Source organism: Megascapheus bottae, chromosome 26 (genome assembly GCF_031878675.1).
Source record: "Megascapheus bottae isolate mThoBot1 chromosome 26, mThoBot2.hap1, whole genome shotgun sequence".
Classification (NCBI taxonomy): domain Eukaryota; kingdom Metazoa; phylum Chordata; class Mammalia; order Rodentia; family Geomyidae; genus Megascapheus; species Megascapheus bottae.
This window is the reverse complement of record NC_143534.1, coordinates 1086646-1112713: the sequence shown is the minus strand read 5'-3', so window position 1 is coordinate 1112713 and position 26068 is coordinate 1086646. Positions and strand designations below refer to the sequence as shown.

General features: G+C 54.4%; 1 protein-coding gene across 1 annotated transcript; it reads right to left on the bottom strand.

Annotated features, from left to right (window-relative positions):
- Window positions 1–3468: 3468 nt before the first annotated feature.
- On the bottom strand, window positions 3469–6203 carry Map10 (microtubule associated protein 10). Its single transcript, XM_090318736.1, has 2 exons — window positions 5918–6203; window positions 3469–5779 (listed from the first exon to the last, which is right to left on the bottom strand). The coding sequence occupies exons 1-2, from the start codon at window positions 6201–6203 to the stop codon at window positions 3741–3743; spliced, it is 2325 nt and encodes a 774-aa protein (XP_090174862.1). The 3' UTR covers window positions 3469–3740.
- Between the last annotated feature and the right edge of the window lie 19865 nt (window positions 6204–26068).

The following is a 26068-nucleotide window of genomic DNA, read 5'->3' as shown; positions in this document are numbered from 1 at the left end:
CTCAAGAAAGAGAACCTGTATCTTCCGGGATTAGAGACCCAGCCTGCATAAAATCTCAGGTCATGTCCAACCTAAGCCCATAAAAACAAATGCTTGGAGATAATACATGGAAAATGGCCGTGAGAGGACTACAACCCAGGACAGAGACTAGAACCCTAACACCCGGGCCTAGTGGCACACACCTGTCCTTCCAGCCATGACAGCAGTCTAACCCTGGCAGCTCAGAGCCCACACCTGGGCGGGAAGCAAGAACCTACCTCAAAAGCAGTCACTGCACAGAGAGATCCAAGGGCTCACATGGCTCAGCACAGAAGCACCTGCTTAGAATCTGCACAAGGACTTGAGTTCAAACTGCAGCACCATCGAACACCACCACCACCGTGTGTGTGTGTGTGTGTGTGTGTGTGTGTGTGTTTGTGTGTGTGTAAGAGAGGGAGGCAGGGAGAGAGACTGGTCTCATTCGTAACTCTAACATTAGGCAATTGGAATGTCCTTCAACAAGTGATGTTTTATATAAAGTATTTTTGCATATCCATACCAATGGAAGACTGTCACTCAAAATAATATTTCAATGTTTTGTCATGGAAAGACATCTACATTCCTTTTATTATTAAATAAGAATATAGAACTCCCTGTAGGATGATTCCCTTTTTTGCCATTTAATGAACAATGTATAGAAATTATCTAGGCAGTGCTAAGGTACTTGTAACTATCAATTATTGCCTCTGGCAATAGAAGTGATTTTCATTTTCCATTTACATACCTAAATCATTTAATTTTAAGCAAGAATATTTATGACTTTTTAATTTTGAAAAAGATAGCCCTGTATTCAAAGGCATTTAGAACTCTTTTACTTGGGTGCAAAACTAAACCAAACTGACTAGTTTGGTTGCAAATACAGTTCTTACCAAAAGCAAAGAAACTCTTTCTTGAGGATAAGTGAGTTATAATTTTAACTCAATGTAAATTCAGAGGCTCACTTCGTTTTTCAGAACCCCAGCAGGGCATGCTGTCCTGACATCCGGAACAGTGTGAAACAGTAACAATCTATAAGCAACTCTGGTCTTTCAACCAGAGACGCTGGACCCAGAGAGACCGAGTCGTAGTCATCATGAAAAGATTTGTTTTTCTACTCATTCAGATCAAGACAATCTTTCTGTAAGGAAACGCAATCAAAAGCATCCGTCAAGTGTCCTGCACAGAAGAGTTGGTTTGGCTGCAGCAGGCAGACCCGCCAATCCAAAGCAGTCTTTTGGTTGTGCTTGTTATGTGTACTGGGCAGTACGGGATTGAACTCAGGGCCTCACGCTTGCCACGTGAGCCATTCCCCACACTCCTTCTGCCGCGTTTATTTTCAGGTACTGTGTTGTGCTTCTGCCTACATCCACCTCAGATCACAACCCTCCCTACCTCTGCCAGGCATATGCCCGGCACATGCCCGGCTTACAGGCCGGAGCCACCACTCCCAACTTACTGGTTAAGATGGAGGACCACCAACTCTTTTTGCATGGGACAAGCTCAAGCTGTGAGCCCGTCAGTCTCCTTCCCACACACAGAATAGTCTGCGTCTTTGAAAGGTGCATTTCCTCACATGTGCAACTCAAGAATCCAAAAGTTAACTCATTCAGATGTGTAACCCAGACTCAGCCTCACCTGGGACCCACTTTACTGTTTCCCTCCATCAGTGTGGGCTGCACCTCCAGAGGTCGCTTACGGCCTGGGCGCATCACTAGGATATACAACATGCTCTGGGTTAAGGAGGAACAACATTAAAGCACAGTGAGGGCCTGAGAAGCAGGCCTGAGGGGCTTCCCCAGGGAAAACCACGGTAAGCTACGTCAGCCGAAGAAACATGGCTTCCAGAGAGCAAGATGAGCAGGTTCTCCGCCTCATCAGACAATGAAAAGGAGTGCGGCTCGGCTCAAGACCACAGAGCTACAGAACATGACCTCAGTTAAAGACACAGAACACTGGCCGGGAGTTTGGCCTAGTGGTTAAAGTGCTTGCCTAGCACGCACGAAGACCCGGGTTCGATTCCTTGGTACCACACACATAGAAAAAAGCCGGAAGTGGTGCTGAGGCTCAAGTGGTAGAGCTCTAGCCTTGAGAAAGTCCAAGGACAGTGCTCAGGCCCTGAGCTCAAAAAAAAGACACAGAACATCAAGTTAGCTGTGCACGGCACAAATGCATCTCAGCCAAGAACCATCCCTGGGGCCCTGAAGAGCCCGATGCAGCTTTCAGCTCTGCTCCAGTAACGGCAGATCAATGAGAATATCCATGCCGCTCAGGCCGACCTCTCCAAATTCACTGTGCTAAGTCCTGAGGCTTTAGACCAAACATCTGAGGCCCTGAAGTCGCAGGAGAGATTACCACTGAAATGCTTCCCACTGGGTTTTCATGCCTTTCTCCTCCCCTCCCTTTTTTTCTTGATCATTCATAATGGAAAGCATCTCTGTATTCATTGTATTTATTCCCAAGTGCTGAAACTTTAGTCTTCATTGTGGAATTGAAATTTCCCCTGCAGCTAAGCGGTTTTCTGGGTCCTCCACCACGGGAGAATGTCACATGCGCATGGCTCCAGAAGAGGCGCGCACGGCCACTCTCTAGCGCTCACATTTCTTGTGAACCTGTGTTTTCCCATTTGGCTATTTAGGTAGCAATCATGGCACAAATATTTATGGAGTGGTATTCCATATCACAAAGGTAGCATCTGGGTGCACAGTGTAAAGGGAAGAGAGTGGGGTAGAGGGTGGTAGCCCTGAGCTGATGAGCCCAGGGACAGCACCCAGGCCCAGAGTTCAAGCCCCATGATTGACAAGAAGAGACAGCTTTCTGAATTCCTCTTCAAACGTTTCAGCAAACACCCAAGTCTTGTTTATACCCATAGTTAGTCAAACGTGCCTAGTGGTAGAGTGATTGCCTAGCATGCATGAAGACCTGGGTCCAATTCCTCGGTACCACATACATAGAAAAAAGCCGGAAGTGGTGCTGAGGCTCAAGTGGTAGAGCTCTAGCCTTGAGAAAGTCCAAGGACAGTGCTCAGGCCCTGAGCTCAAGCCCAGGACTGGCAAAAAAAAAAAAAAAAAGAAAAGAAAAAAAAAAAACTTCATAGGTGTTTCTTTAGGGCTTCTGCTTAATTGCTCCATGCCATGCATCCCTAGTGTCTGCTTTAAATGCCAGACTCTGTTCTGTTTTTCCATGCACCCCAACCCCACACCAGTGCCCAACTGGATATTAAGGAAATACTGGTGCGTAAGACCTCAGGACCCCTCCCCACCACAGGACATATCACTTCTACACATACTGAGCTCCTTTAGCAGCAGAGGACGGCATCATGAATACTCCTGTACCTTGTGCATTTCAGATAAGGTCTCTACCTGCTAAATAGCTTATTCCCATGAGAACCTAAGGCTACCCTTACTGACTGGCCCTCCCACTTCAATGACACACATGGAGTCAGCTTTAGGATACTCTTCACTTTGAATTTGTAGAAGAGAAAGTTTGAGATGACATACTTTTATTCTTAACTTTAAAAAAAAAAAGAATGTCCACCCAATTTAGAAGGTGAAGTCATGGCAAATATGGTCAGATTTAGTGGCAAAATGCCACTAAACATCAAAGAACAACAAAACTCAATTCTAAAAACAAAGGACTATTTGCATTGTTCACATACTACGTGGTGCCAAGTGATTTGTCACTAACAGTACGTGGCCATGTAGGTCATGAAGAAGGAAGCCTTCTCACACCGTGTATCCTGGAAGCTTGTTTATTACTAATTCGCAGATGTCTCTGTATTGCTTGGAAGTGTTTAGTGAACAAATGCCGTCACCGTCTTCTTCAAAGTGGTCGGACGAACTGCTCTCCAGGTCCTTGAGTTCCAGCTCTGACAAATTAGATGGTAGGTAAGAACTCACTTGTGACGTCCGAGGCGACCGGCTTTTGTCCAGAGACTTGTGAGCAGCTCCTGCTTTACACCTAATGGCAGTGTCCTGACCTGTCCTTACAATCTTAGCAGTACACGTACGAGTTTGATCTATGTGGTTTTCGTTTTTCTCAGTCCACGATGAAGATAATCCATTGGAGGATATGCTCGACACATCCTGCGTGCTTCTATTTGAAGTCTTCATATGAGATCTTTTGTGCGAGGGCACTGGAGACCCAGCTGAGAAAGGCGGGCTGAGAAGAGAACTCTTCTCACTGCTACTTCTTCTCAGGGGCAATCTTGCTTCGCTCGCCTTGCCTGGATGGGCTCTGGGCTTCCGGCCTGGTGAGCCTGCACTGCCATCATCCCGAGTCTGCACACTTCTGCTGCTGTCCTCCGGGGCTGACCAGTCCTCAGAACAGCAAGGGCTGGTGAAATCGTCCGAGTACTCGCGTTCTAAGATGCTCTCATTTTTACTAGGTGTGCGGTACGCAGTTTCATCACCGGTGGTTCTGACCTGCCCGTGGCTGACTTCCCTGCCCATGACTGGGCCAGTGGCATCCTTTGGCAAAACACACAGGCTCTGGCCTTCCACATCCAACCTGCCCGTGTACACACTTGGGTGACTTGGTCTTTCAGAAGCCACAGCACTGGCAGCTGCTCCTGAGGGAGCCCTGCCTCGCCCACTGTCACCACCACCCTCGGCCACTGCTTCGGCTGTTCTGCTCAGTGCCCTCTGGGCGGTTCTGGGCTCACCAGAAGCTCTCCTGAGTAGCCTCGAGGCATCACTGCTCTCGATAAAAGAGATACCTGGCTTGAAGTGGCAACCCCTGGGCACTTGATGTGGCTTCTGACTTTGCTCCGAGGACTTCACTTTGCGGGACGGCACTCTGGGTTGTGTGCCCGCTGTCCCTGCATGCCTTTTCCGGTACTGTTCTCTCCTCTCGTGGACCACCAACATGCCAGGGTTAGCCTGCTTTAAACGTAGCCTCAGGGTGTCTGTTAAGCCATAAAGCAGCCTTCCCCGGGCACCTCTCCGGGGGTTCTTCTCCACACCCTTACCTTGGCCCGGGCCTTCCGCGTGGCTCTTCTTATCCTCAAGACTGGCTCTCTTTCCAAGTTCTTCCTCGGGACACTCGTCCTTCTGGGGCTTGGGCTGGCTGGGCTTGGCGGGGCAGGCCGGCGTCCTCTCTTCCGCCCTGTACAGCCCGGCTAGGTGAGGGTGCACGTGCGTGGGGATGGCCACGGGCTGGTTGTGCAGCAAGGACAGCTCGATTAGCAAGGCGTTTAGCAGAGGCAGCTGCCGCAGGGTGTCGGCGGCGGTGGCGGCGGCGGCTTGTTCCCGGGGAGGGTGGCGTGCGCTGGGCTCGTCCAGGCCGAGCGGGGCGCCGGGGACGGCCGGGGGCCGCGGGGCCGAGGGCGGGTGTGCAGGCTGGGCTTCGGGAAAGTCGCCGTCCAGTGCCCGGGCTGCTGCTCGCTGGGGCGCGATGGTGATTTCGGCCGGGGCAGGACGCGCCTGTTCCCGGGGGCAGTGGGTGTAATACAGGGGCGGAGGGCAAAACGTGTTGACGGCGAACTCCAGCTCCGCGCCGTCCGCCGGGCTGCGGGGCGCCGGGCTGCGGGGGGCCGGGGCGTCCGGGGGCTCGGGCGGGCGGGCCCCGGGGCCCGGCTCGCTGCGGCGGGGCTCCGGGCGCTCGGGCGGGCGGGCCCCGAGGTCCCGGAGGCGGTAGAAGAGCGCCAGGTCCCCGACGCGCCGGCCGGCGGGGCAGCGCAGGGCGAAGGTCCCCCGGCGGCCCCGGGACGCGGCGGCGGCGGCGGCCAGCGGGATGTCGCAGGTGCCCAGCAGGCGCGGCGCGGGGTGGGCGGGGCCGGCGGGGTGGGCGGGGCCCTCGGCGTCCTCGGCGTGGGCGGGGCCGGTGGGGTGGGCGGGGCCCTCGGCGTCCTCGGCGTCCGCGGGGTGGGCGGGGCCCTCGGCGTCCTCGGCGTCCGCGGGCCCGGGCGGCGGCGGCGGCAGCAGCAGCAGCGCGGCGCGCAGGCGCGGGCGGCGCAGCGCGGCCGGGCGCAGGCGGAACACGCAGGCCTTGCCGCGGCCGAAGCCGTAGGCGCCGGGGCACCGCGGGGAGGGCGCGGCCGCGGCGGGCGGAGGGCGGACCAGCAGCGGCGGGAAGTCCAGCAGGCGGAAGGCCAGCGCGGGGCCCGCGGCGCGCGGCGGCGGCGCGGCCTCCAGGCGCACCCAGTCCACGAGCAGCTCCAGCGAGAAGAGCCGCTCCGCCGCCGCCATGTCCGTCGCCCTGGAGACGCCGCGGGGGCGGAGCCGGGGGCGGAAGTGGGGCCGGGGGCTCTCGCGAGAGGGGGGAGCGGCGTCTCGCGGGATCGGGGGACGCGGGTCCGCGTGGCTTCGCGGTGGACCCTGCGGGCGGCGGCGGCGACACACACGAGTGTGAGTGTGTGCATCTGCGTGAGTGTATGTGTGTATCGGTATGCGTGTGTGCATGTCTGTGTGTACGCATGCGTGTGCGTGCGTGTGTGCACGTATGCATATGTGTGTATATGCGTGTGTGCATGTCTGTGTACGCATGCGTGTGTGTGTATACGTCAATGTGTGTGCGAGTGTGTATGGGTGTATATGCATGCGTGTGTGTGTGCATGTGTACACGTATGCATATGTGTGCATATGCGTCTGTGCATGTCTGTCTGTGCATGGGTGTATATGTATATGTGTGCGTGTGTGTATGCGCGTGTGTGTACGTCTATGCGTGCGTATGCGTGTATGGGTGTATATGTATATGTGTGTATTCGTATCTGTGTATGTCTGTGTGTATATGCACACATGTGTATGTGTGCGTGTGTTTGTGTGTATGCGTATGTGTATATGTGTGCATATGCGTGTATATGTGTGTATAAGTGTATGTATATACGTATGGGTGTATATGTATATGTGTGCTGTGCACATGCATGTGTGTATGTATATGTGTGTATATGCACACATGTGTACGCGTGTGTTTGTGTGTATGCGTATGTGTATATGTATGCATATGCGTGTATTTGTGTGTATAAGTGTATGTATATATGTATGTGTATACACGCACACACACACATGTGGTTCTATCTACCTCTATCTCTAGCTTACCACTTCCTAATTACAAGACTCAGGCACAAGCTCACCCCTGCTGGAAACTCCTCAGAGCCCCTCTCCCAGGCTGTCCACCTGTCCTGTGCACATGAAAACACAGACTCTTGAGCCCCTTCCAGAGACTCCTGTTTCTCCAGTCAAAGGCAGGGTGCACGTATGCTCTTCACCTGTGTCCCAGGCGCCTCTGGGCGGTACCCCCGCCCTGGTCTCTGAGGACCACACCGTGGTCTCTAGCTCCTCCCCAGGGCCGTGTTAACTGCTTGAGGAGCTCAGTAACAGCCAGAGGTGCTGCACCCGTGCTAGACGAATGAAAGGAAGATCTGTGCAGTCAGAGCTCACTCTCCCACACTTTTGAGGTGTACCTGACGGAGGGAAGTAGGTGGCCTTGAGGTGTGAAGCCTTTGGCAAGCCCAGTGCCGTTGCTTGGCATCTGACACGGATTAGAGCCCAGCTCTTCCTAGGACTCTGCCGCAGCAGTGAAAGCTATGGTAAAATACTATGAAAGCACCATTGGTGATAGAACTCCTTTAAATGTTTATTTTTCTAGAGCTAGTGGTGTCAGGGTGATCTGGCTCCCTGACAGCCATCAGGCCCTTTCTTAGCACCCAGGCCATCTCCAGTCGAGATTTTCCAACCAAAGGACCAGACCAGACTGTCCTACTGCCTGTGTTAGTATCTCTGAGTGCTCACCTGGCGGGAGCCACATGACAACCACAGCTGCTTTCACCAAAGCACAGTGGCTCCAGAGGCACCGTCTCAGCCATGCTTGACTTTGAACTTGGCAAACCCCTGTGAACTGTAGATCACCTGCAGCCACCACCACCTGGGACAGAGAGAACATTGTACCTGATAGCTTAGCAAAGGCATGTGAATGGGGCCAGGAGTTTGGCCTTATGGTAGAGTGGTCGCCTAGCATGCCCAAAGCCCTAGGTTCGATTCCTCAGTACCACATACATGGGGAAAGGCCAGAAGTGGTGCTGTGGCTCAAGTGGTAGAGCACTAGCCCCGAGAACGCCCAAGGACAGTGCTCAGGCCCTGAGTTCAAGACCCAGAACTGCCCCCCACCCCCAATAAAGGACATGTGACTAGTGGAGGGACCAACTGTGCTGGGCACAAATATGAGCCCGTCTTTGCATGAGATGCTGTGCCATGATTGGTGCAAACGGCCCTGTACTGGCATGAAGGGCTGCTGTGATTAGTGTCCGACTCCCTGGATATATAAGCAAGCTTGGAGACAGAACTCTGCTACCCCTGACTGTTGGGAGTCCAGTAAAAGTAGACGTGCAAGTCGTTTTTTCTTGCCTACCTTTGGTCTTCATTATCCATCAGGGCGGCTGAGCTAGTTAGAGGACAGTGAAAGCAGCAGCCAAACTACATAGGTGACAGCAGCCGTGGGGAAAGAGCGTGGCTCGTGAGCAGCCTCCACCCTGAGTATCCAGAGCTGTGCCCCAGGGCTCCTGAAACCTGAGCTGCAGGCCTCTGGCTCCTGGGAGCTGCCAGTCCAGCCCCTCTGTCTTTAGCACCTAAAAGCCTGGGACTGCTGGTATTCCAAAAGCTTCTCTTCATCTACCCATGGTTTCTGCTTGAATAGGAGAGGAAGGGCTCTAGCCAGCTGGTTGGTAACAAACAGTAGCAGCAGCAGCCTTCGATTAAGGACTCAGAGGGTGCTGAAAGCCCTTGAGGGTAGAGTATGAGAAATCCTTCTCTGAGCCCAGGGGCTGAGACGCCCTTCGTTCTACCCCAGGGGAGACTGGCAAGGAGACTCCAGGACTGTGCCCTCGCCTACCCGCAGTAATGGGAGAATCTGAAAGATATAATCCAACTCATAAACGCTTCTTCCCATGCAAATGAACTTGGGAAATGCAAACTGAAACTTGATCAGATGCCAACTGAAGTAGTAGAAAGGAAAGGACCAGGCCCAGAGCTTGTTATATAATGCCCCGAGATGAAAGAGGGGTGTGTGTGTGTGTGTGTATCTTTTCATAGGTTTTAGATCAGCCAGAAAAGTCTGCCCACCCATCGCATACAGAATGCAGAGCTGTGCGGCAATGTGGCTGTAACCATGGCATGTGGTGAATGTTGCTGGGGAAACTTACTCCTCTGGAGCTGGGAGACTCTGGATGACCCAGAATGCAGTGCTGGTCGCTGTCCCATGTAGCCACCTGGAATAAAGGGTATTGTAAGTGGGTCATGTATAAATAGAACGCGCTGTCTTATAGATCTCAAAGGCCAGGCATATTTGGAATTCTTTCTGCCTTTGCCTCATTTTTCAATGCCAGCCACTCAGAGAAGGGAGTTGGTTCTCAGTATCAGAACCAGGAACTCCCCTTTCCTCCCTCTCCTTTTTAAAAAAAAAAATATATACTTCCCAAGCTACACCAAAGATTTTAGGGTGACAGACTCAATTTTCATTTAAAAGTTTACTTCTGGCTTACTGGGAGTGTGGCCTCGTGGTAGAGTGCTCGTCTAGCATGCACAAAGCCCTGGGTTCAATTCCTTGATACTACATACATAGAAAAATCCAGAAGTGGTGCTGTGACTCAAGTGGTAGAGTGCTAGCCTTGAGAAAGCGCTAGGACAGTGCCCAGCCCTGAGATCAAGCCCCAGGACTGGCCAAAACCAAAAAAAAGTTCATTTTTTTCCCTCACGGTATGCATGTGTTTATCTTATTGTGAGCTGAACTTCAAAAGGAAATCTGGCTCAGTTGTCTCCATGCTATGTGGATGGGTGGATGGGTAGATGGACGGATGGATAGATAGTTGATAGGTGCTGGACGATGATAGACACAAATAGGTCAGAGACATCAAATGAAGTCATTTGCTCTCTAGCTATCTAGGCCCCTCCCGTCAGTTCCAGGCGACTTCCCCACCTGGTGAGGAGCTGTCCCAGCTCCTGGCTCACCGCCATTTCCCATCCTTGATGATGATCTTGGGGTTAAAGGACTGGTTCTCTGCATGTCCGGGGTGTGCAGACTTTTTGTCTTCACTTTGAGACTCTCTCGTGGTAGTTCTGGCTGGAAGCGGCCTTGCTTTCATCACTAGTTTCTTGTAAATTACCACATGAATTACTACACTTGCCTCTCTACAGCTCTGAGCCCGGTGCCTCGTTCCTCCACATACTGTTTCTCTGTAAAGAATGTCGTAACTGCTGTGTAAAGCACAGCCGTTTGGAAACCATCCCAAGTTCAGTACCATGGTAAGTGTTTATACATAGTGCTGCCTTCCGGTTTGCCAGTTCTCTGTGCTTCCTAGAAACCAAGGAGGACTTCCTGCACTGTGCGCCACGGGCTCACGTTTGAGGTGGGGTTCGTGGTCTCCAAGGCCGAGGCCGTGTGGTTTTCAGCCTCTGACTGACGTGCTGCAGCTTCGGAAGCATTCCTCTTAGGAGATGCAGGCTTTGAAGGGAGCTGCGACACAGCCCCGCTAAAAATAGTCAGGCGTCTCCACCGCCTCAGCTCTTCCTTCCTCCCTGTGAGCCCCAGGTCCTCCCTGTGTTGCTCTCTCAGCGCCTGCAGCTCGGCTGCGGGGGTCCTCCTAGCTAAAAATAGACCAGCCAGCTCATCTCCGAGACCTGGGAGGAGGACAGGCAAGGTCACCCGCCCTCCACATCACCACAGACCACCACAGAGGGAGGGCATGCAGAGGCGAGCGCAGCCAGGGTGTGGAGGCAGGCTGGGACGGAGCGTCTGTCCCCCTCCATTCCTATGGGCCTTCCTGTGGCTGCCTTTGCACAGAGAGGTCTACGAGGGGGGCTGAAGCCAGGGCAAGCATAAGCCTCCATCCACTAGTTCAGCTTCCAACCAGGTGAGGGATGTGCACAGCCCTCAGAGCCCGCCACCATGAGTCAGGCTGCCTCCACCACTCTCCCTCCCTCTGCCCTCCGCCCCACTCTTCTTCCTTCAATCTGTCCATTTGCTTCATTAACTAATTCTTTATTTTCTTAGTAAACGAAAGATTTTCTGGGCTAATGACTTCTCCCTCTCAACATTTACAATACACACAAGTTTTTTTAAGTGCCTCTTCTATAAAGGAGAACCTACGATTTTGTTTTCTAGAAGCAATGAATGATATGTTCCTCCCGTCACTCTGAAGTTGTACTGATCATGAAATAGTTTTCTTTTTCCTTTTTTGCCAGTCCTGGACTTGAACTCGGGGCCTGCGCACTGCCCTTGGGCTTTCTCAAGGCTAGAGCTCTACCACTTGAGCACCACTTCCAGCTTTTTCTATGTTTGTGGTACCGAGGATTCGAATTCGGATCTTCGTGCATGCTAGGCAAGCACTCTACCACTAGGCCACACTCCCAACCCTGATCATGAAATATTTTCCGGATGGTTTTGCTTTGATGTTTTGATTTCACAGATTTTCCATAGAGAAAATTGTATGACCCATTTCAATGTTTTGTTCCCAGGAGCATATGTGCCTTTATGAAAACATTTGCTATATATTTGATTTCTCACCATTTTTAAGTTTTTAGATGATATTTAGTTGATTCCTGAAACCTTGTGACTCACAAATCATTAACAAGGACTTTGAGTTAGAGATACTCTGTAGTCTTTATCTTCTTTGGTGTTATTTTACTTGTCACTGTGTGATTGCTGCTTTGTGGCTTGTTTGGACAGGGGTTCCCTGGTGCCCCAGGCTGACCTGGGGCCTGCGTGAGATGTAGCCCAGTCTTAAACTCAAGGTCCTCCTGCTCGCCATCCCAGTGCTGGCAGAGGAAGGTGTGGCACCAGACCCACACACCCCACCCCGTCTCCACTGTATGAATTCATCTAGCCAGCACACTCTTGGAAGCCTACTTGGGTAACAGCCATGGAGCTGAGCCTCAGATGCGCACAGGCATATCATTGCCTGCAGGGCAAGAGCCCCATTGTATGACGTGGACTTAGACGAGCATCCAGCCAGCTCCAGGCATAATAGAGATCCCCCGGTGAAGCCAGAAAAGTGCCAGCATTTGATTATGTAACGGGGTGTGGCCACGTGGTAGAGTGCTGGCCTAGCATGCACAAGGACCTGGGTTCAGTTCCACATACATAGGGGAAAAAAAGCCAGAAGCAGTGCTGCGGCTCAAGTGGTAGAGCTCTAGTCTTGAGAAAGCCCAAGGACAGTGCTCAGGCCCTGAGCTCAAGCGCAAGACTGGAAAAAAAAAAAAGAAAGAAATAGGACAATGCCATACTTGCTGTAAGTAGCCAGTGAAAATAAGCCCTGAACCCAGAGCTGGAGAAGAAAGGGGTGGGGCCTGCCATGCAGACCACGTGGGAAAGGTCCTTGCTGCAGGACTGGCAGCACCTTGAGAAAGAGCCTGTCACCACTTTATGAGGTCTTTGGATTCGGACGTTTCACTTCTAAGCTTTCCTCCGAAAAGACGCACCATAACTGTGCAGAAATCTATTTTCAACTTAGTTCATGGCAATGCTTTGGGGAAAACAGCGCCTGCCAGCCCCGGGCACAGCGATCGGGCATGTTGGGCTACGAGTGGTGCAGAGGGTTTGTCCCTGGGTCCTGTGTTCCAGTGTTAGGACGTGATGCCCCTTTGGCCCTCTTCACTTAAAGAATGCAAGAGCTGTTGAGCCTCTACAGTGTGTGTCTTTGTGGTTATGTGTGTCTGTGTGTCTGTATGTCTGTGCATGTAATATTGTATGTGGTTCTCATGGATTTTGATACCCAAAATCCATGAGCTTATAAAGAACTCCTGCCCGGTACTGGCACATTTCAGATAGACTAAAACCTTGCAAATCAAACTTTAAAGATGATCTTTGCATGAATATTGATGTTACCTAAATCCTCAGCCTTTGTTCCTTAATCTGGGAAAAAATAGGGTAATGATATCCACCACAGAGACTAGTGATAGAAATTCAATGAGCTCATACACAGCGTGTGTAATCACGGCTGGCGCATGGAAATACTTGGTAAAGCGTAATCATCTCTCCCCCCCTTCTACGTATACATGCATATGTATGCAGATACGTGCTTATGTATGTGTCTGTGCATTGTGTAAACATTTGCAAATGGATATACACATTTAGGATCTCATACATATAAATTGATGAGCCGGAATGAATTTGGTTCCCATCATAAATAATAGCAGTTCCTCAGTATGCTAATTCCAGCCTCCTGATCAATCGCTTGTGTTAATCTCCCACAGAAGCCAATCAGGACAGGTATGGGGAGAGCCGGGCCCCGCTGGGTCCCGACTCCTGGAGGTGCAGGGCTCGGCTCCGGCGCAGAGCTCATTAGCTGCGTCTGACTCAGCCCCCCGACGTGGACTGTGACTTCAACTGACTAAAGCCTGTCTGTTCCACAGGATTTGCTGGATCTGAAGTGCATGATAGGACTTCCTGGAACTGGGGAAGAAGCGCAGTAGTTCCCTACTTGCCAGATCGTGGAGCAAATGCATCTCATCGTCTCTGGGGTTCAGAGTAGTGTAATGAGGAGCTTGAGGAGGAATGCAGAAGACCAGCCCGGAATGTTCCAGGAGTCCCATCTCACCAGCAAGGTGAGGAGTTCAGATCCAGCCAGGGGCTTAGGTAGAGCTCTGCTCAGTTCCAGGATACTACACTCTCACCACAGGGTCTTCTGCGTGCATCTTCGTTGAAGAAATGAATTAGGATAATAAAAGACAACACAGAGCCAAAAACTGAGCAAAGCTTCAAACGCAAAGCAAAGACAACAGACACGAGGCCCACTGGGGGACACGAGGCCCACTGGGGATGCTCGCCGAGCAGGCAGGGGGCCCCGGGTTAGTCCCCAGGGCTGCAAAGAGCAAACATCCAGATCACCAAGGTATTCTCATTAATCAGTATTCTTGCAAACCAGCACATATAAGCACTCCTTGTAGTCTTGGTCCCCACTGTGGCATTCAGGTGGGACCTGGGTAGTGATGGCCTGGTGGCCGCCATGGTAGGAGCAATTCACACACACACACACACACACACACACACACACACACACACACTCACTCACACCATGAGATTCCACCTCACCTGAGACCCAGAAGCAGTGGAACTGGAACGAGGCCCCCACGGACTGGAAGCTCTGGAACCAGAAGCCCAAACAAACCTTTCCTCCCCTATTTTTTCTTCAATATGATTTCAGGTGTTTGTCACAGCAGCAGCAAACAAACTTGGTTGACAGATCTGTTTCCCGTCCTTGCAGTCGTAGCATTCCTCGCATTTCTTCTCCACTGAGGGCCTTCAGGCTGGGTTTAGCATGCATGGTGGAAGACAGTTTTTGCTCAGGAGATCTCAGGATTGGATGGCAATGTGATTCTAATCAGCTTCTCCTGGGGCTTTTGAGGACGTATTGCTGGGCAGTTCTGGGGCCTCCTGGAGATGGACCATGTCCCATTTCCGTGCCAGTGATGGGTGGCGCTTTCCTTCTCTAGCTCCAGGCGTTTTCGCTTCTTTCTGTTTACCTCATCTTCGTGCACGCATTCCTGTCTCTGGAGCTCCTACGAGGTAAGAGCTAATCATTGGAAGTCTTGAACCGAATTCTCTTCACCTTTGCCTCTTATATTTTTGTCTTTTCCTCCGAGCTGTGATTTTTATCGTCTAGATGGCAGGCCCGTGGAACCCCCCTCCCCCCAGCTCATCATCCACAGTCTGTGCCATAGTCACAGCCAAGGAAGGCAGGAAGTCCCTGCACGAAGGGCCTGGCGGTGCGCTGCGCTCGTCCCACTGCCTTTCCGCTCACGCTTTCTATGGGGCGTTTCCCTGAGGACACTTCCGCTCCTTCGCGTCTTTTACCTAACGTCGTGTCAGCGTGGTTATTCTCTGGGTGGTTCCTGGGCCTGGGCCTGGTGGGTGCTCTGTCTTGAGCTACCCTCTCGCTTAGCCCTGGGCTACCTCAGTCACAAAGCTTAGACGTTCCTTTATCTTTGATCATGTCGAGTTTCTCGGGCTCTGTGCTCCACCTCCTCTTTTTTCTGTGTGAATGACTTCCTCTGCCCAAGGATCTGTCAGGATGAGGAACTGGATGAAGGCGTGCAGTGTGCATGGCTGGTGTGGCGGCTCCAGCTGCGTGCTGAGTTGCAGGCCACGGGCTTGGAGGTTCTGCAGACTGCTCTTTAATTACCCTCCGGGTGCCCACGGCCCCTCTGCTTCTGTCATTGCTGGCACCGGGTGGGGGCTCTGAGCAGCTGCTCTGATCGCCCCGCTCGGCTTTTTCTGAACCTGCACCAGGCTAAGGGTCCCTCCTTCTTGTCGAGCCCATCTGCTTTCTGTCTTCTGCCAGGGCCTCACGATGGCAGGGCTTCTCGGAGTGCCAGCGTCTCCCCCCACGCTGCCAGGAACTCACTCTTTAAAAGACATCTTCTTCCGGCCTGACTTGAAGGACTTGGGGTGCAGGGGATGCTAAGGAGAGAGCCCTCTGCCCAGCCCTCCGCCACGGCCCCCCGCCTGCTCCATCATGCTTCATGAGGACCGTCGTCCCCAACTGGTGAAGGCCTGTCAGGTCTGAAGTAAAAGCTCCAAGAGCTTTGCCGCTTTGGCAAACGCATCTTTAAAAACCTTACTCCCTTCTTGGGTTTCTTAACCGAGAATCCTCAGCACAGCCAGGCCCACGCTCATTCAGGGCCATGTGAGCCTCCTCGCAGACAGAGCCAGGGTGGGTAGAGGGAGCCCAACCAGCTCACAGAGGCCTGGAGCTGCCACCACACCTGGGTGTCTATCCACGTGGCAGGCGCCCACTGGAGACTGGGCTCACCAGTGTGGGTATTTTCACCCGGAGAAGGCCAGACTGGGACGTGTGGGCACAGGCAGACAGGCAAGCTAGCATGCGGCCAGAGGAGCCCCCAAACCACAGTGGGTAGAGCCCAGCAGGGCGGGAGGGGCCGAGCAGATGCTCCCTGAGGAGGGGGAGAGCTCTAGGATGGCCCCGCAGTATGGCCCAGGTGTGGTCATCTGGGTGTGGTCAGCGGGGTGTGGACAGCTGGGTGGGTGGGCTGGAGGCGCCCCCACACACACACTGCGGGGGAGGGGGGATTTTCCAGAGCAAGTGTGGGTTCTCTGGCAAGTTTTACACAAGCACAGCCACCTTCCCCGTGACCTCGTGTGTGGCACATTCTTCTACCAATCCTTAACCCAGTCCCAACCAGGAGAGAATGGCATCTTGGGCAAAGACAAGGAAGGAGACGTGCCTCCCCCAGCAGTGCGGCCTTGAGGTCTGGAGCCCCAGAGCCCAGCTGAGTCCAGGGGGAGGACTTTAATACAGAGAACTGCCTGGAAGGCCACAGGAGAGCTGAGGTGGCCAACAGAGGGCAGTCAGAGAACAGACACCAACTCCCAGGAGCTGGCAGAGGGAGGAGTGGAGGGCGTGGGCCGGGCCCCACCCCCAGGGCCAGGCACATGGAGAAGGGCACTGTGAAGGCCTCCTTTAATCAAAGTGAGGCCTGGAGCAGTGGAGCCCTGTCCAGTGTGAGGCGGGAAGAAGGCCACGTGATGAAGAAACAGAGACTGGAATGACACAGCTAGGAAGCAGGAGCCCCTGACAGCGTGGCCACACCAGAATCTCTAAAGACATAAGGAAAGGGCCTGCTTGGGGCTTGCAGGGACATGACGCCGCTGGCGTCTTGGTTTTAGATGTCTACTCCCCAGACGGATGACATAATTAAAGCCACCTAGCTTGTGACACTTTGCTAGGGCAGCCCCAGGAAACCAGTATCCAGGGTACAAGGTCCCTTACCGTGGATGGCCCAGAGGAGTGCTCTGTTAGAAGGAGCAGCCAGCCTTAGATGCCAGCTCTTATGAGAGACAGGGAGAAAGCCGTTTGCAGGGGCAGGGCAGGGGCAGGGGCAGGGGAGGAATAGAGCAGAACACAAACAGATGAATTCAAGTACGATGTTCTGGGGTAAAAGGCGGACATCACACACGCCTGTCGTGCTGGGAACAAACCAATATGGCAGCCCACAGCAAGGTACAGCACAGCATGGCTCTGTCAGGTACGACATGGGAGGCAGGAGGCCAACAGGGCCCCCTCAAGGCGAAATGAGTCCCTCAGGTGTGCGTTGCTGGGAGGGGAGGGGAGGGGAGAGGAGGAGAGGGGAGGGCAAACTGGCACTGCCCCTGGAGAGCTGAGGACTCTGGAGGCAGCATGGTTCCAGAGGCAGCGTGCACAGAGTGGCAGCACGCCTTGCCCAAAGCTGCCCAGAGAGCCGGGCGAGGCCGAGGTGAGCCTCCTGCCCTCCACGTTTCCAGGGCGTCCACTGCTCTCCTGAGTCACACCCCGGTTCTGGGAGAGTTGTCAGCTCCCCAGGTGGCTTGGCTTCCACCGCAGCCTGGCCTGGCCCCAGCCTGGCAGCAGTGCAGCTGTAATGCAGACCATGCCAGCACCCGTCCTGGCTACTCCCGGGTGATGGTGAGGGCTGGACGGCAGCCCATGTCCTTTCCTCTTGAATGCCTGGTGAGTCTTGTCCCAGTGCCTCGGTGTGCCCGTCACTGGAGAGCACATGTCCCCGCTGTCCTGTCCTGGGGCGCAGGTTCCGGGGAGGGGCGCCCCGCTGGGTGACTGGAGCATGGGTCACCTCGTCTGTGGTTCCCACAGGGGACAGCAGCGTCATCCTCAGGGCAGGACAGTGGGGTCTGGGGTCTGCTCAACTCCTCCTGGTTGCTGCTGAAGCAGGCAGGGTTGAGCCCAGCGCTGGGCTCTCCATGACGGGGAGAAGGTCGGGGAGAAGGCAGGAGCATTTGCTGAACGTTGAGGGGAGCCGGGGGGGGCTGAGAATGCCCACCACCCTCGGCACAGCAGACCGTGTCCTCAGGCCTGAGCTCATCTCTGCGGCTGCAGCCCTTGGGTGGACCTCACGGCAAGGGAGAATGGGCACTGGAGCCCTCCCCCTCTCCACGCCGTGGGCTCCCCTCCCCCTCTCCATGCGTGGGCTCACCCCTCGGCGCACAGTTATAGGAAACCTTCGCGGCTGTCTGCAAACACAGTGATGTAAGCAAGCAGAATTCTTCCTGGGGTGTTACAAGTAAGCAGGAAGCTAAACTGTCTTCGGTGATTTTAAATGCAGCCGCGAGTTTGGTGATTCCTCGCAGACCCAGCGCTGCGTCGTGACCAATGACCTTGGTAGTGCTTTCTGAGACTAAGATGCCCGTGACAAAGTAATTACGCTAACGTCACCCGCTGCACTTAGAGTTTACATATAAAATCGGCAAGTAGAAACTCCCTAACCTCTGTGCCACTGGGCTACATCACACTGTGAAGTGTTTTTTTTCTTTAAAAGGTGCAGGTTTCATGGTCTTGTCCACCATCGGAGTCAAATAACGCACCCAGGAGAGCTCGCACACACGTGCCCAGACATGGCAGATACAGAGCAAGCTCAGGGCCATTCAACGACAGCTGGATGAGAGGTTAAGGTGATAAAGCAACCCACAAGTCCTGGGCCGAGGGCCAACTTCACCGTCCCAGAAAGCAGCCGTGGGACCCTCCGTGCCGGAGGGTGGACGTCATTCCTGCCAGGTTCCTGATCTAGTCGTTGAAGAAGCGAACTTGCCCAAGGCAGTCATAAAGCATGCGATTACAGCACTTTGTGGAAAGATGATCCTGTTTCTCTAGTCTCCTCAACAAGTGGAGAAGACTGAAGAGGGAAAATCTGTAACAGAAACTTAACAAGTGCATGGATGAATGGAATGTGGGTCTACTGAACATGATTAAAACAAGCCAGGCATAAAGACTTTCTGAGGTACTCCGGTGGAGTTGAATACGGACCGGTGGCCCTGGTGGAGGTGGAGGCAGGGTGAGAGGTCAGAGGTCACCTTGAGGGGGCCATGGCTTGGGGGGGCACAGACAATCGGGTGGAAAATTGCAAGTGTGAACCCACTTCTGTGCCATGACCATCCAGGTGCAGCGGATAGCCAGGGACCCCGGAGGTGTGTGTGAGCGTCGAGTCTGAGACGTGCTCCCACATCCCAGGCAACCTGCCAACACTGCACGGCCCCCTGCTCTTTCCCTGCCCTTTCAGCACCATCCTGGTGGTAGGGAATCAGACCTACAACCCTCGCCACTTGGATAAGGACACTGTGGGAGCCTGATTCAAGACCAGCCCGGGCATGGAGGGGGTGGATCCGGTGGCTAGGCACAAGGGCTCACACCCCAGTCACGGCCATGGAATAGCTCCCTGGCTGGACCCCTCACTGGGGCCTGTCGTCCACGACTCGCAGAAGATAGGAGGATCTTAGCTGCCTCGCCTGGGGGTGAAGTAAGAAATAACCAAGGCAGCCGGGCTCCAGGGACGGACCCACCTAACTGCCCGTGTGAGGCCACGTGTGAGGTCGTGAGGTCAACCCACCCCGCCATCTAGAAGGGCTCGTGTTGCCTGGCCTGCCGCCGGCTGGGCTGGGCTCACGTCCCTGAGGAGAAGAGACAGCACTCCAGTCCCCGCGCAGCGCAGGAAAAGGCTGCCCAGAGCTTCTAGAGCACCAGTTCATTCTAAAGAGTCCCAATCGCATCTCATAAGAAAGGGAAACTCTGTCCCCGGGGGAAGTACAGTTGAAGTTTAGTGTCCCGCTCTGCGTGCACACTATCTGCACGTGGGGTCCGTGGTCAGATGAGTGGCCCCGACCCTCTGAGAAGCAGGGCTGGAAACTGGATCCGGAGCCTTCTGGGCCTTCAGCCCGGCCAAGGCAGCGGCACTGGGGAATCCACCAGGGCCTGGAGGCCTGGAGGCCCGAGGCGCAGTGCTAGGCTGTGCTGGGAGCAACCCGAGACTGTTCCATGTGATAGCTCTTCTGAGCCCCTCCTGGAGCCTCAGCCCTGTCTCTGAGGGGAAGCAGCCATGGCTCCCTGCACCGCAGGCCTGAGCCCCCCGGAGCCTGGAGGAAACCGGAGGCCACAGACCGGGATGGACAGCCAGGCAGCGATCGGCCTGCAGAAGACGTGCTGTGGGCAGGCTGGCGCAGAGGTGAGGTTGCCATCTTTCCACCAGAACTGTGAGAGAGCACGTGAGTGAGCAGAGGCCTCCCCAGGAAACTCAGGGGCTGTGTCCACCCCCAGCCTCAAGCCCAGCCACTGCGCATTTGTAACTCACCTTAGGGACAAAGCCAATGGATCCTGTCCCTCCCTTCCTTCCTCCCTCCCACCCACCCTCCCCCTCCCCACTCTGTTCCTCAGATCTGGTCTCTCTTCCTTCCTCAGCACCAGTGGGATTCTGGAGGCAGCCCCCGGAGCCCTGAGACCAGCCACGGTTAACAGGAGCCGGGCAGGCTCACTCTGGAGGGCCAAGCGGCCCTGACTGATGAGAGTGAGGAGTCACGTCCCTGCTTCCCTCTGGTCCTTTCCTCGTGGCCTGTTGGGGTGGCTGGGTGATGCAGCGCCCTCTCCCCCCCTCCCGCCCCCTCCACACACACTGCAGGCCCGCTGCTCCCTGAGCCTCATTTCCTCCAACAGGCCCGGGAGGCAGGGGTGCTGAGTCACCGCCCTCTGACTCAGGAGCAGCCATTGGCTGCCTCATAGTGGACAGAAAATGAGTCGGATTGTGTAATCCCACAGAGGAGGGTTTATAAATGCAGGCTGGCGTCTGAAGTGACAGATCTAGGACTGTTACCAAACAGAGGTGACCCTCCATCTGCCGACAACCTAAGCCCAGCCACAGGAACATCCACACCCCACAAGCAGCCGGGCACCCCGAGGGTGGACCTGGCCTCCGTCCAGCCAGGCTTCTGCCGCCCTCCCCTTGCACACTACGCATCTGCACTCCTGTGCTGGCAGAGAGACGGCGTGGTGCTCCTCTAACCCACTTGTCCTGTAAGCCACACACCGGCTCTTCTGAGTGTGATGGCGAGGCTCGGTGGGTCAGGAGATGCAGGCTGGGCCTTTGCTGCCCATGAGCAGACAGGTGGGGGAAGGAAAGACCACCAGCAAGGGAGGTCACATTGCCACCGGGCACCCTGTCCCCCCGCCACTCCTCTTGTCCCTTCTTGGTGACTGACTTCCCCTAGAGCTGCCAGACCCAGGTTGGCAGTACGTGAAGGTCTCCATATTGGCTTCACGAAGAGTCATGTCTGCCCAGGGACATGGCAGCCACAGAGGGAGGGATTCGTCCCGCAGAGAGACCACAGGCAGGTCCCGAGGTCTCTGGCTTGAGTCTGTGCTTTCCCAGCTCTCTTCCAGGCACAAGGACTGGGACTTGGGTGGAGGGGCCCACTCTGCCCCCCATCACCGGGGTTGCACAGGCACCATCTCACTCTTCACACCGCAGGATCACAGTGCCGGGCGCAACACTCCTGTCCTGGCTGCCGCCCAGACGTGCAGAAACACCGCTTCTCCAGCTTTTCTCCCTCCACGTTCACGTGGGGCTGAATGGATAGACAGTGTGGTTGTTGGTGGGTTTGGAAGTCAAACCTTGTATTTTCTTAGAGATAGCAGTTTTTATAAAAGAGAAAAAACTACTCAAAACACCCCAAAGAGAGCTATTTTTTAAAAGATACTTCTGATTGATCTGGAGCCAGAAAACTGAAGACATTTATAAAAGGCAGCGTTCTGGGGGGAACGTTTTTGATCATCTCCTTACCTGAAAGCCAGATTGGGTTCAGAATGTGCAAATTGGAAGCAGATTGAGAAGGGCTGGTGCTTGTGGCTTGGGTCTTTTGAAGTTGAGGAACCAATCGATTTGTCTGGGCAAAGAAGGCGTCTATGTCACAAACTATTATTGGGGAGTGCATTCATAATAATGCCTGGCCACTGGTGAGAGGCGTGGGGCTCTGAAAACCTGCAAGAGAACATCCACAAAGACAGCTGACCCATGGGGACCTGTTCCCCGAGGTGGCAGGCCTTCCGGAATCCGTGCGAGTCCCACTGGGACAAGGACTGGCGTCCAGCGTGAACTCCATGCTTTTCCGCAGCCATGTCCAGTCTCAGTGTGAAGCTGCTATACCCATGGATTCTCCATGCCCAGTGAGCCCTCGGAGTGATGAGTCCTCATTCAGCAGTCCTCAGCAGTAGTATTTGCCTTGGAAATAACTTCAAGAGAGTCTCATTCTATGGACCCCGTAGGGGAGCACATTAAAGTCTTAAGTCAGGACACAGATGGGTGACACTTGGTCAGCTATTGGGGTCAATAATAAGCTTGTTGACAATCTAGATTCTATGACTTTTGAATCTCGGAGAAATAAAAACTCACCCCTCTAGCAAAAATAACTAGCACCTATGGAAACTAATTGACTATAAAACAAACATGAAAGACATAGAAAATATGTCTGAAGGAGCCACGTTGTTCAGTTCTTGGGAAAGACATGGCCATTATCAACTGAGTACTCACTTCTTTGTAGCAGATTTCAGCCTTCAGAGACATCAGAGGAAACAACTTGAAATCACTGGCAGTAATATTGCCCTTAGCAGTGGTTAATATGCATTTCCACCCAAAGAGAGACGTGCAGGGGATTCCTGGGGAGAATTCCATGATCCCAGATGGCTTTCATCAGGGTGATGTCGATTCTCAGGTGGGCACTGTGGGGAGGCAATGAGGGCACACACGCACGTTTTACCCCAGACGAGGCAAAAGATGAGAAAACTGAAACCTCACTGCGCTTGCTATTGGAATGCAGCCCTAGACTTTCAAACTCAGGGTTTCCGATTCTCCTGGCCCTGAAAGGTTGGCTTTCAGACAGCAGCATCAGGGAGCTCACAGGAAGGGACAAAACCAGCTGTGCTCCTCATCTCTGCTCAGACCACTCCGCAGAGACTCAGCCCTGACTTGGCAGGGCAGCCTTTGGGTCTGAAGACAGCAGACTAGAGAGGAAAACGCAGTAAAGTCCTCCCCTAAAAGGCAGGAGAGTTTCCTGACAAGAACACAGAGCTTTGGGCATCCGCATGGAGCTGGAGCAGTCAAGCTCAGTTCCTGTGAGGCTGCCCGGAACCATGGGGGCCCAGCCCCAGAAGGAATGTGGGCCCGGACAGTGGTCATGGGGACGCAGCTTCCTGCCAGCACAGAGCTCCGGCATATCAGCCCTGCAGCTCGTCCTTCTTCTGGATTGTTGGGGTGACTCTTGGTGGGTGTGAGCCTCGGGGCCAGCTGAGCCAGGCTGCAGGAGCTTCCCAAGGGAGGAAGAGGAGATTAGAAAAGAAAACAGACCCAGCACTCACCTGTCAGCCATGAAGGAGTGTGGCGGAGCTGAGCGGTTCCCATTGGATTCAGAGCCGTGGGTCCCCACCAAGGGACCACCAGGCCATCTGGAGACTTTGTTTCTTCAGGACTTGTTAACTACAGAAGTCCAGAAGAAAACGAGCATATGCTGAGCCAGCTGGCTGTCAGGACGGAGGCCCGAGGAAGATGACCGGGACTCACTGGCTGTCCCCTGACATTAGAGTCAGTGTACCTTTCCTGAAAGAGCACGTCAGACACCAGCTCAGCTGCCCACCAGGCGTTTGTGCGGGCAGTGTCCAGCCCTGGGCACTGCACCCTCGTGATCTCCCGGACCTCCTTCTACAGTGCCCTGAGAGCAGTGTCTGGGCCGCTCCAGATACCACTGAACCCATCAGCTGTAGCCTCTGGCCCACAGACCCGCCCCGAGGTCTGCCACCAGCATGGCAGGCAGCAAGCTCCAGAGAGCCACAAGGCCCTGGTCCCTTGGCACCGGTGCATACAATTCTGCTATCCTTCAACTCATGCTTAGCAGCCACTGTGCATGTGGCACGTTCTGGGTGGTCTGTCCCAAGCCTGCTTCCACGTAGTTATCCCTCTGTAGCCACAGCCTCCTGCTTGACCACATCAGATAAAACGATGAGGGGGAAAAATGCTTCTGTCCTGAACATGTCCAGACTCCCCTCAGCAATGTTAGGCAGCACAACAAAGGCCCAGCCCCTGCCTTGCTCCAGCGTTGTGGGTCATCCAGAGATGATGGAGCAGGTATGGAAGGGCGCAGGCAGGGGGTGGCCATGGTGGCCAGATCACCACGCTGTGCCACAAGGACCCTGCACACCCAGGGTCTTCACTTCCTGAAGAGACATGTGTCTCGTGGTGTGGACCAGGCCGAGACTCAGAACAGGGCATGCGCTGTCAGGGAGCTGGCCTTCCCTCAGAGCCGGCCTCAATGCATTGCCTGGAGGCTGTGACCACCCCTCAAGTGCTGACCCTGGAGCCAGGGGCTGGCTTCTGTGTCCTGGGAGACTTTGGAAGAATGATGCCTGCCTCCAAAGGAAGGGGGGAAACAGCAGCCACCATCTCTGCTTCCTCCCCTCGGCGCCAGAGACCAGAGCCTTGTTGCCTTGCAAAATCAACTCCTCAAAGAAGGAAGAAGGGAGGGCAAGGATTCCCAACACCTGTTTCTTTCTCCGGGCGTTGCTCTCATGAGACATCACTGGTAACTCCAGCCAGAGTGGCAGTACTTGGCAGCCTCTTTCGGTGCTTAGTTTTTGTTTGTGTTCCTGGCACTGACAGCTCTGCCTCTCCCTTCCGCTGAGGTGTCCCCAGCCAGATGAGGACCTGCCAGCATCTGCCACCTACTGTGCTGGGCCATTCGCTGCCCTGAATCAGAGTCTGACTCCACTCAGGAGAGTCAGAAAAAAGCAGACAGAGATCGTGGGCATTTCATGTAAGGAATTCCAAGCTTTGACCAGTGCCAACCTTTGGAGATTAAGAAGCGAAGTTCTCAAAGTGACACTTAGGAGATACCGCGTTCACTCAGGGCAGGGCAGGTTTCTGATTTTCCTGAAAAGAAAGTCCTGGCACTGAGGGCCCCTCATCTTTGGGCTCAGAGCTTTCTTGTCCTGGCACATGCCATCTGTGCGCTTCATCCCCTGGCCCAGGACTCCAGGGTGCTTGGGCTGCCCCCTTCCCATCCCCCTCTTCTGGGAGTCGGACCTGGGCACACACACACACTGACGTCTCACTCGGGCCTCCGTGGGTAGAGGGCAGAGGGTCGAGCATCTCAGGCTCTGCTTTCTGCAGATGTCGGTGTTATTTTTAGAGCGTTATTTTAAGTTATTTTTAGGCTAGATTAAGGGTGGCTGGCCGGGCAACCTCCAAGGCAGATGTAAGCAGGGCACAGAACAGCACGGAGGTCGATTTAAATGACAGCGCTTGTTGGTCCTTCTTCCTCAATGTCTGACGGAGCTTTAGGAAAGAACTGTTTCAAAGCAGCCCTTCCCCGGGCCGCCTCGCCCTCCCCACGCGTGCTGTGGCAAGCAGGGGGCGAGCGCAGAGTGCTGACCTTGAGCAGAGGCCAGGCATGTGCTCACGGCCCTGTCAGCCGGCGTGGGCTGCACGGTGGCGTCGTGTTTTCCACCATTCTGTGCACCTACATAGGTGCTGCAGGTGAAAAGGAAGCCGAGAGACCTGCCAGCTCCTGTGGTTCTGCTCCGGTCAGTCAAGGTGTGCCGATTGGTAAGGTAATGTGTCTCTGTATGAAGCGTTTTCTCAGGGATGTCAGAATCTTCCTTTCTGGGGAGTAAAGATGGCCAGTGAGCATCAAGGCTGGCTAGTCCCTCACCCACCCTCTGCCCCAGAGCTGGGTGGGCATGTGGGCTGGACAGGCCCTGCCATAGGGGTCTTCCAGCCCATCCTGTCCTGCAGCCCCAGGCCTGCTGCCCCCTCCACACTGACTCCCAGAGCCCCACGCACTTCTGCGAGCTCCTCCGGCCTCCTGGCACCTCTGAGCACCCGCCGACGTTTACCTGTCCTGACACAGCTCAAGTTCTGGCCATTTACAATTTCAGCTCCCCGGGGGCTGACATAAGGCCAGTGTCACGGTGGGCCGTAAATACACGTGTGATGAATGGAAAGTAAGCGGATGAACACATTGTGCGGACTTGGTGTGTGGCCTGCCGGCACTTGCCCCGGCCTCCAGCCCCAGGGGTATTTGAGCCACACTTCCAGGCCAGGCTCCTTTCTCTGTGAGCCTTGCCCGGTTCTTGCCAACACCCTGGTAAACACAGAATGGGTGGCGTCAGAAGTGGAAAGGGCTGTGGTGGGGTGGGGCGGGAGGAAGGGATGGGAGGCCAGGCCCGCTGACAAGCTGGCTTGGTACACATGGTTCTCTCTGCCTGGAAAAAATAATCATCTCTTCCCATCGCCTCATCCTA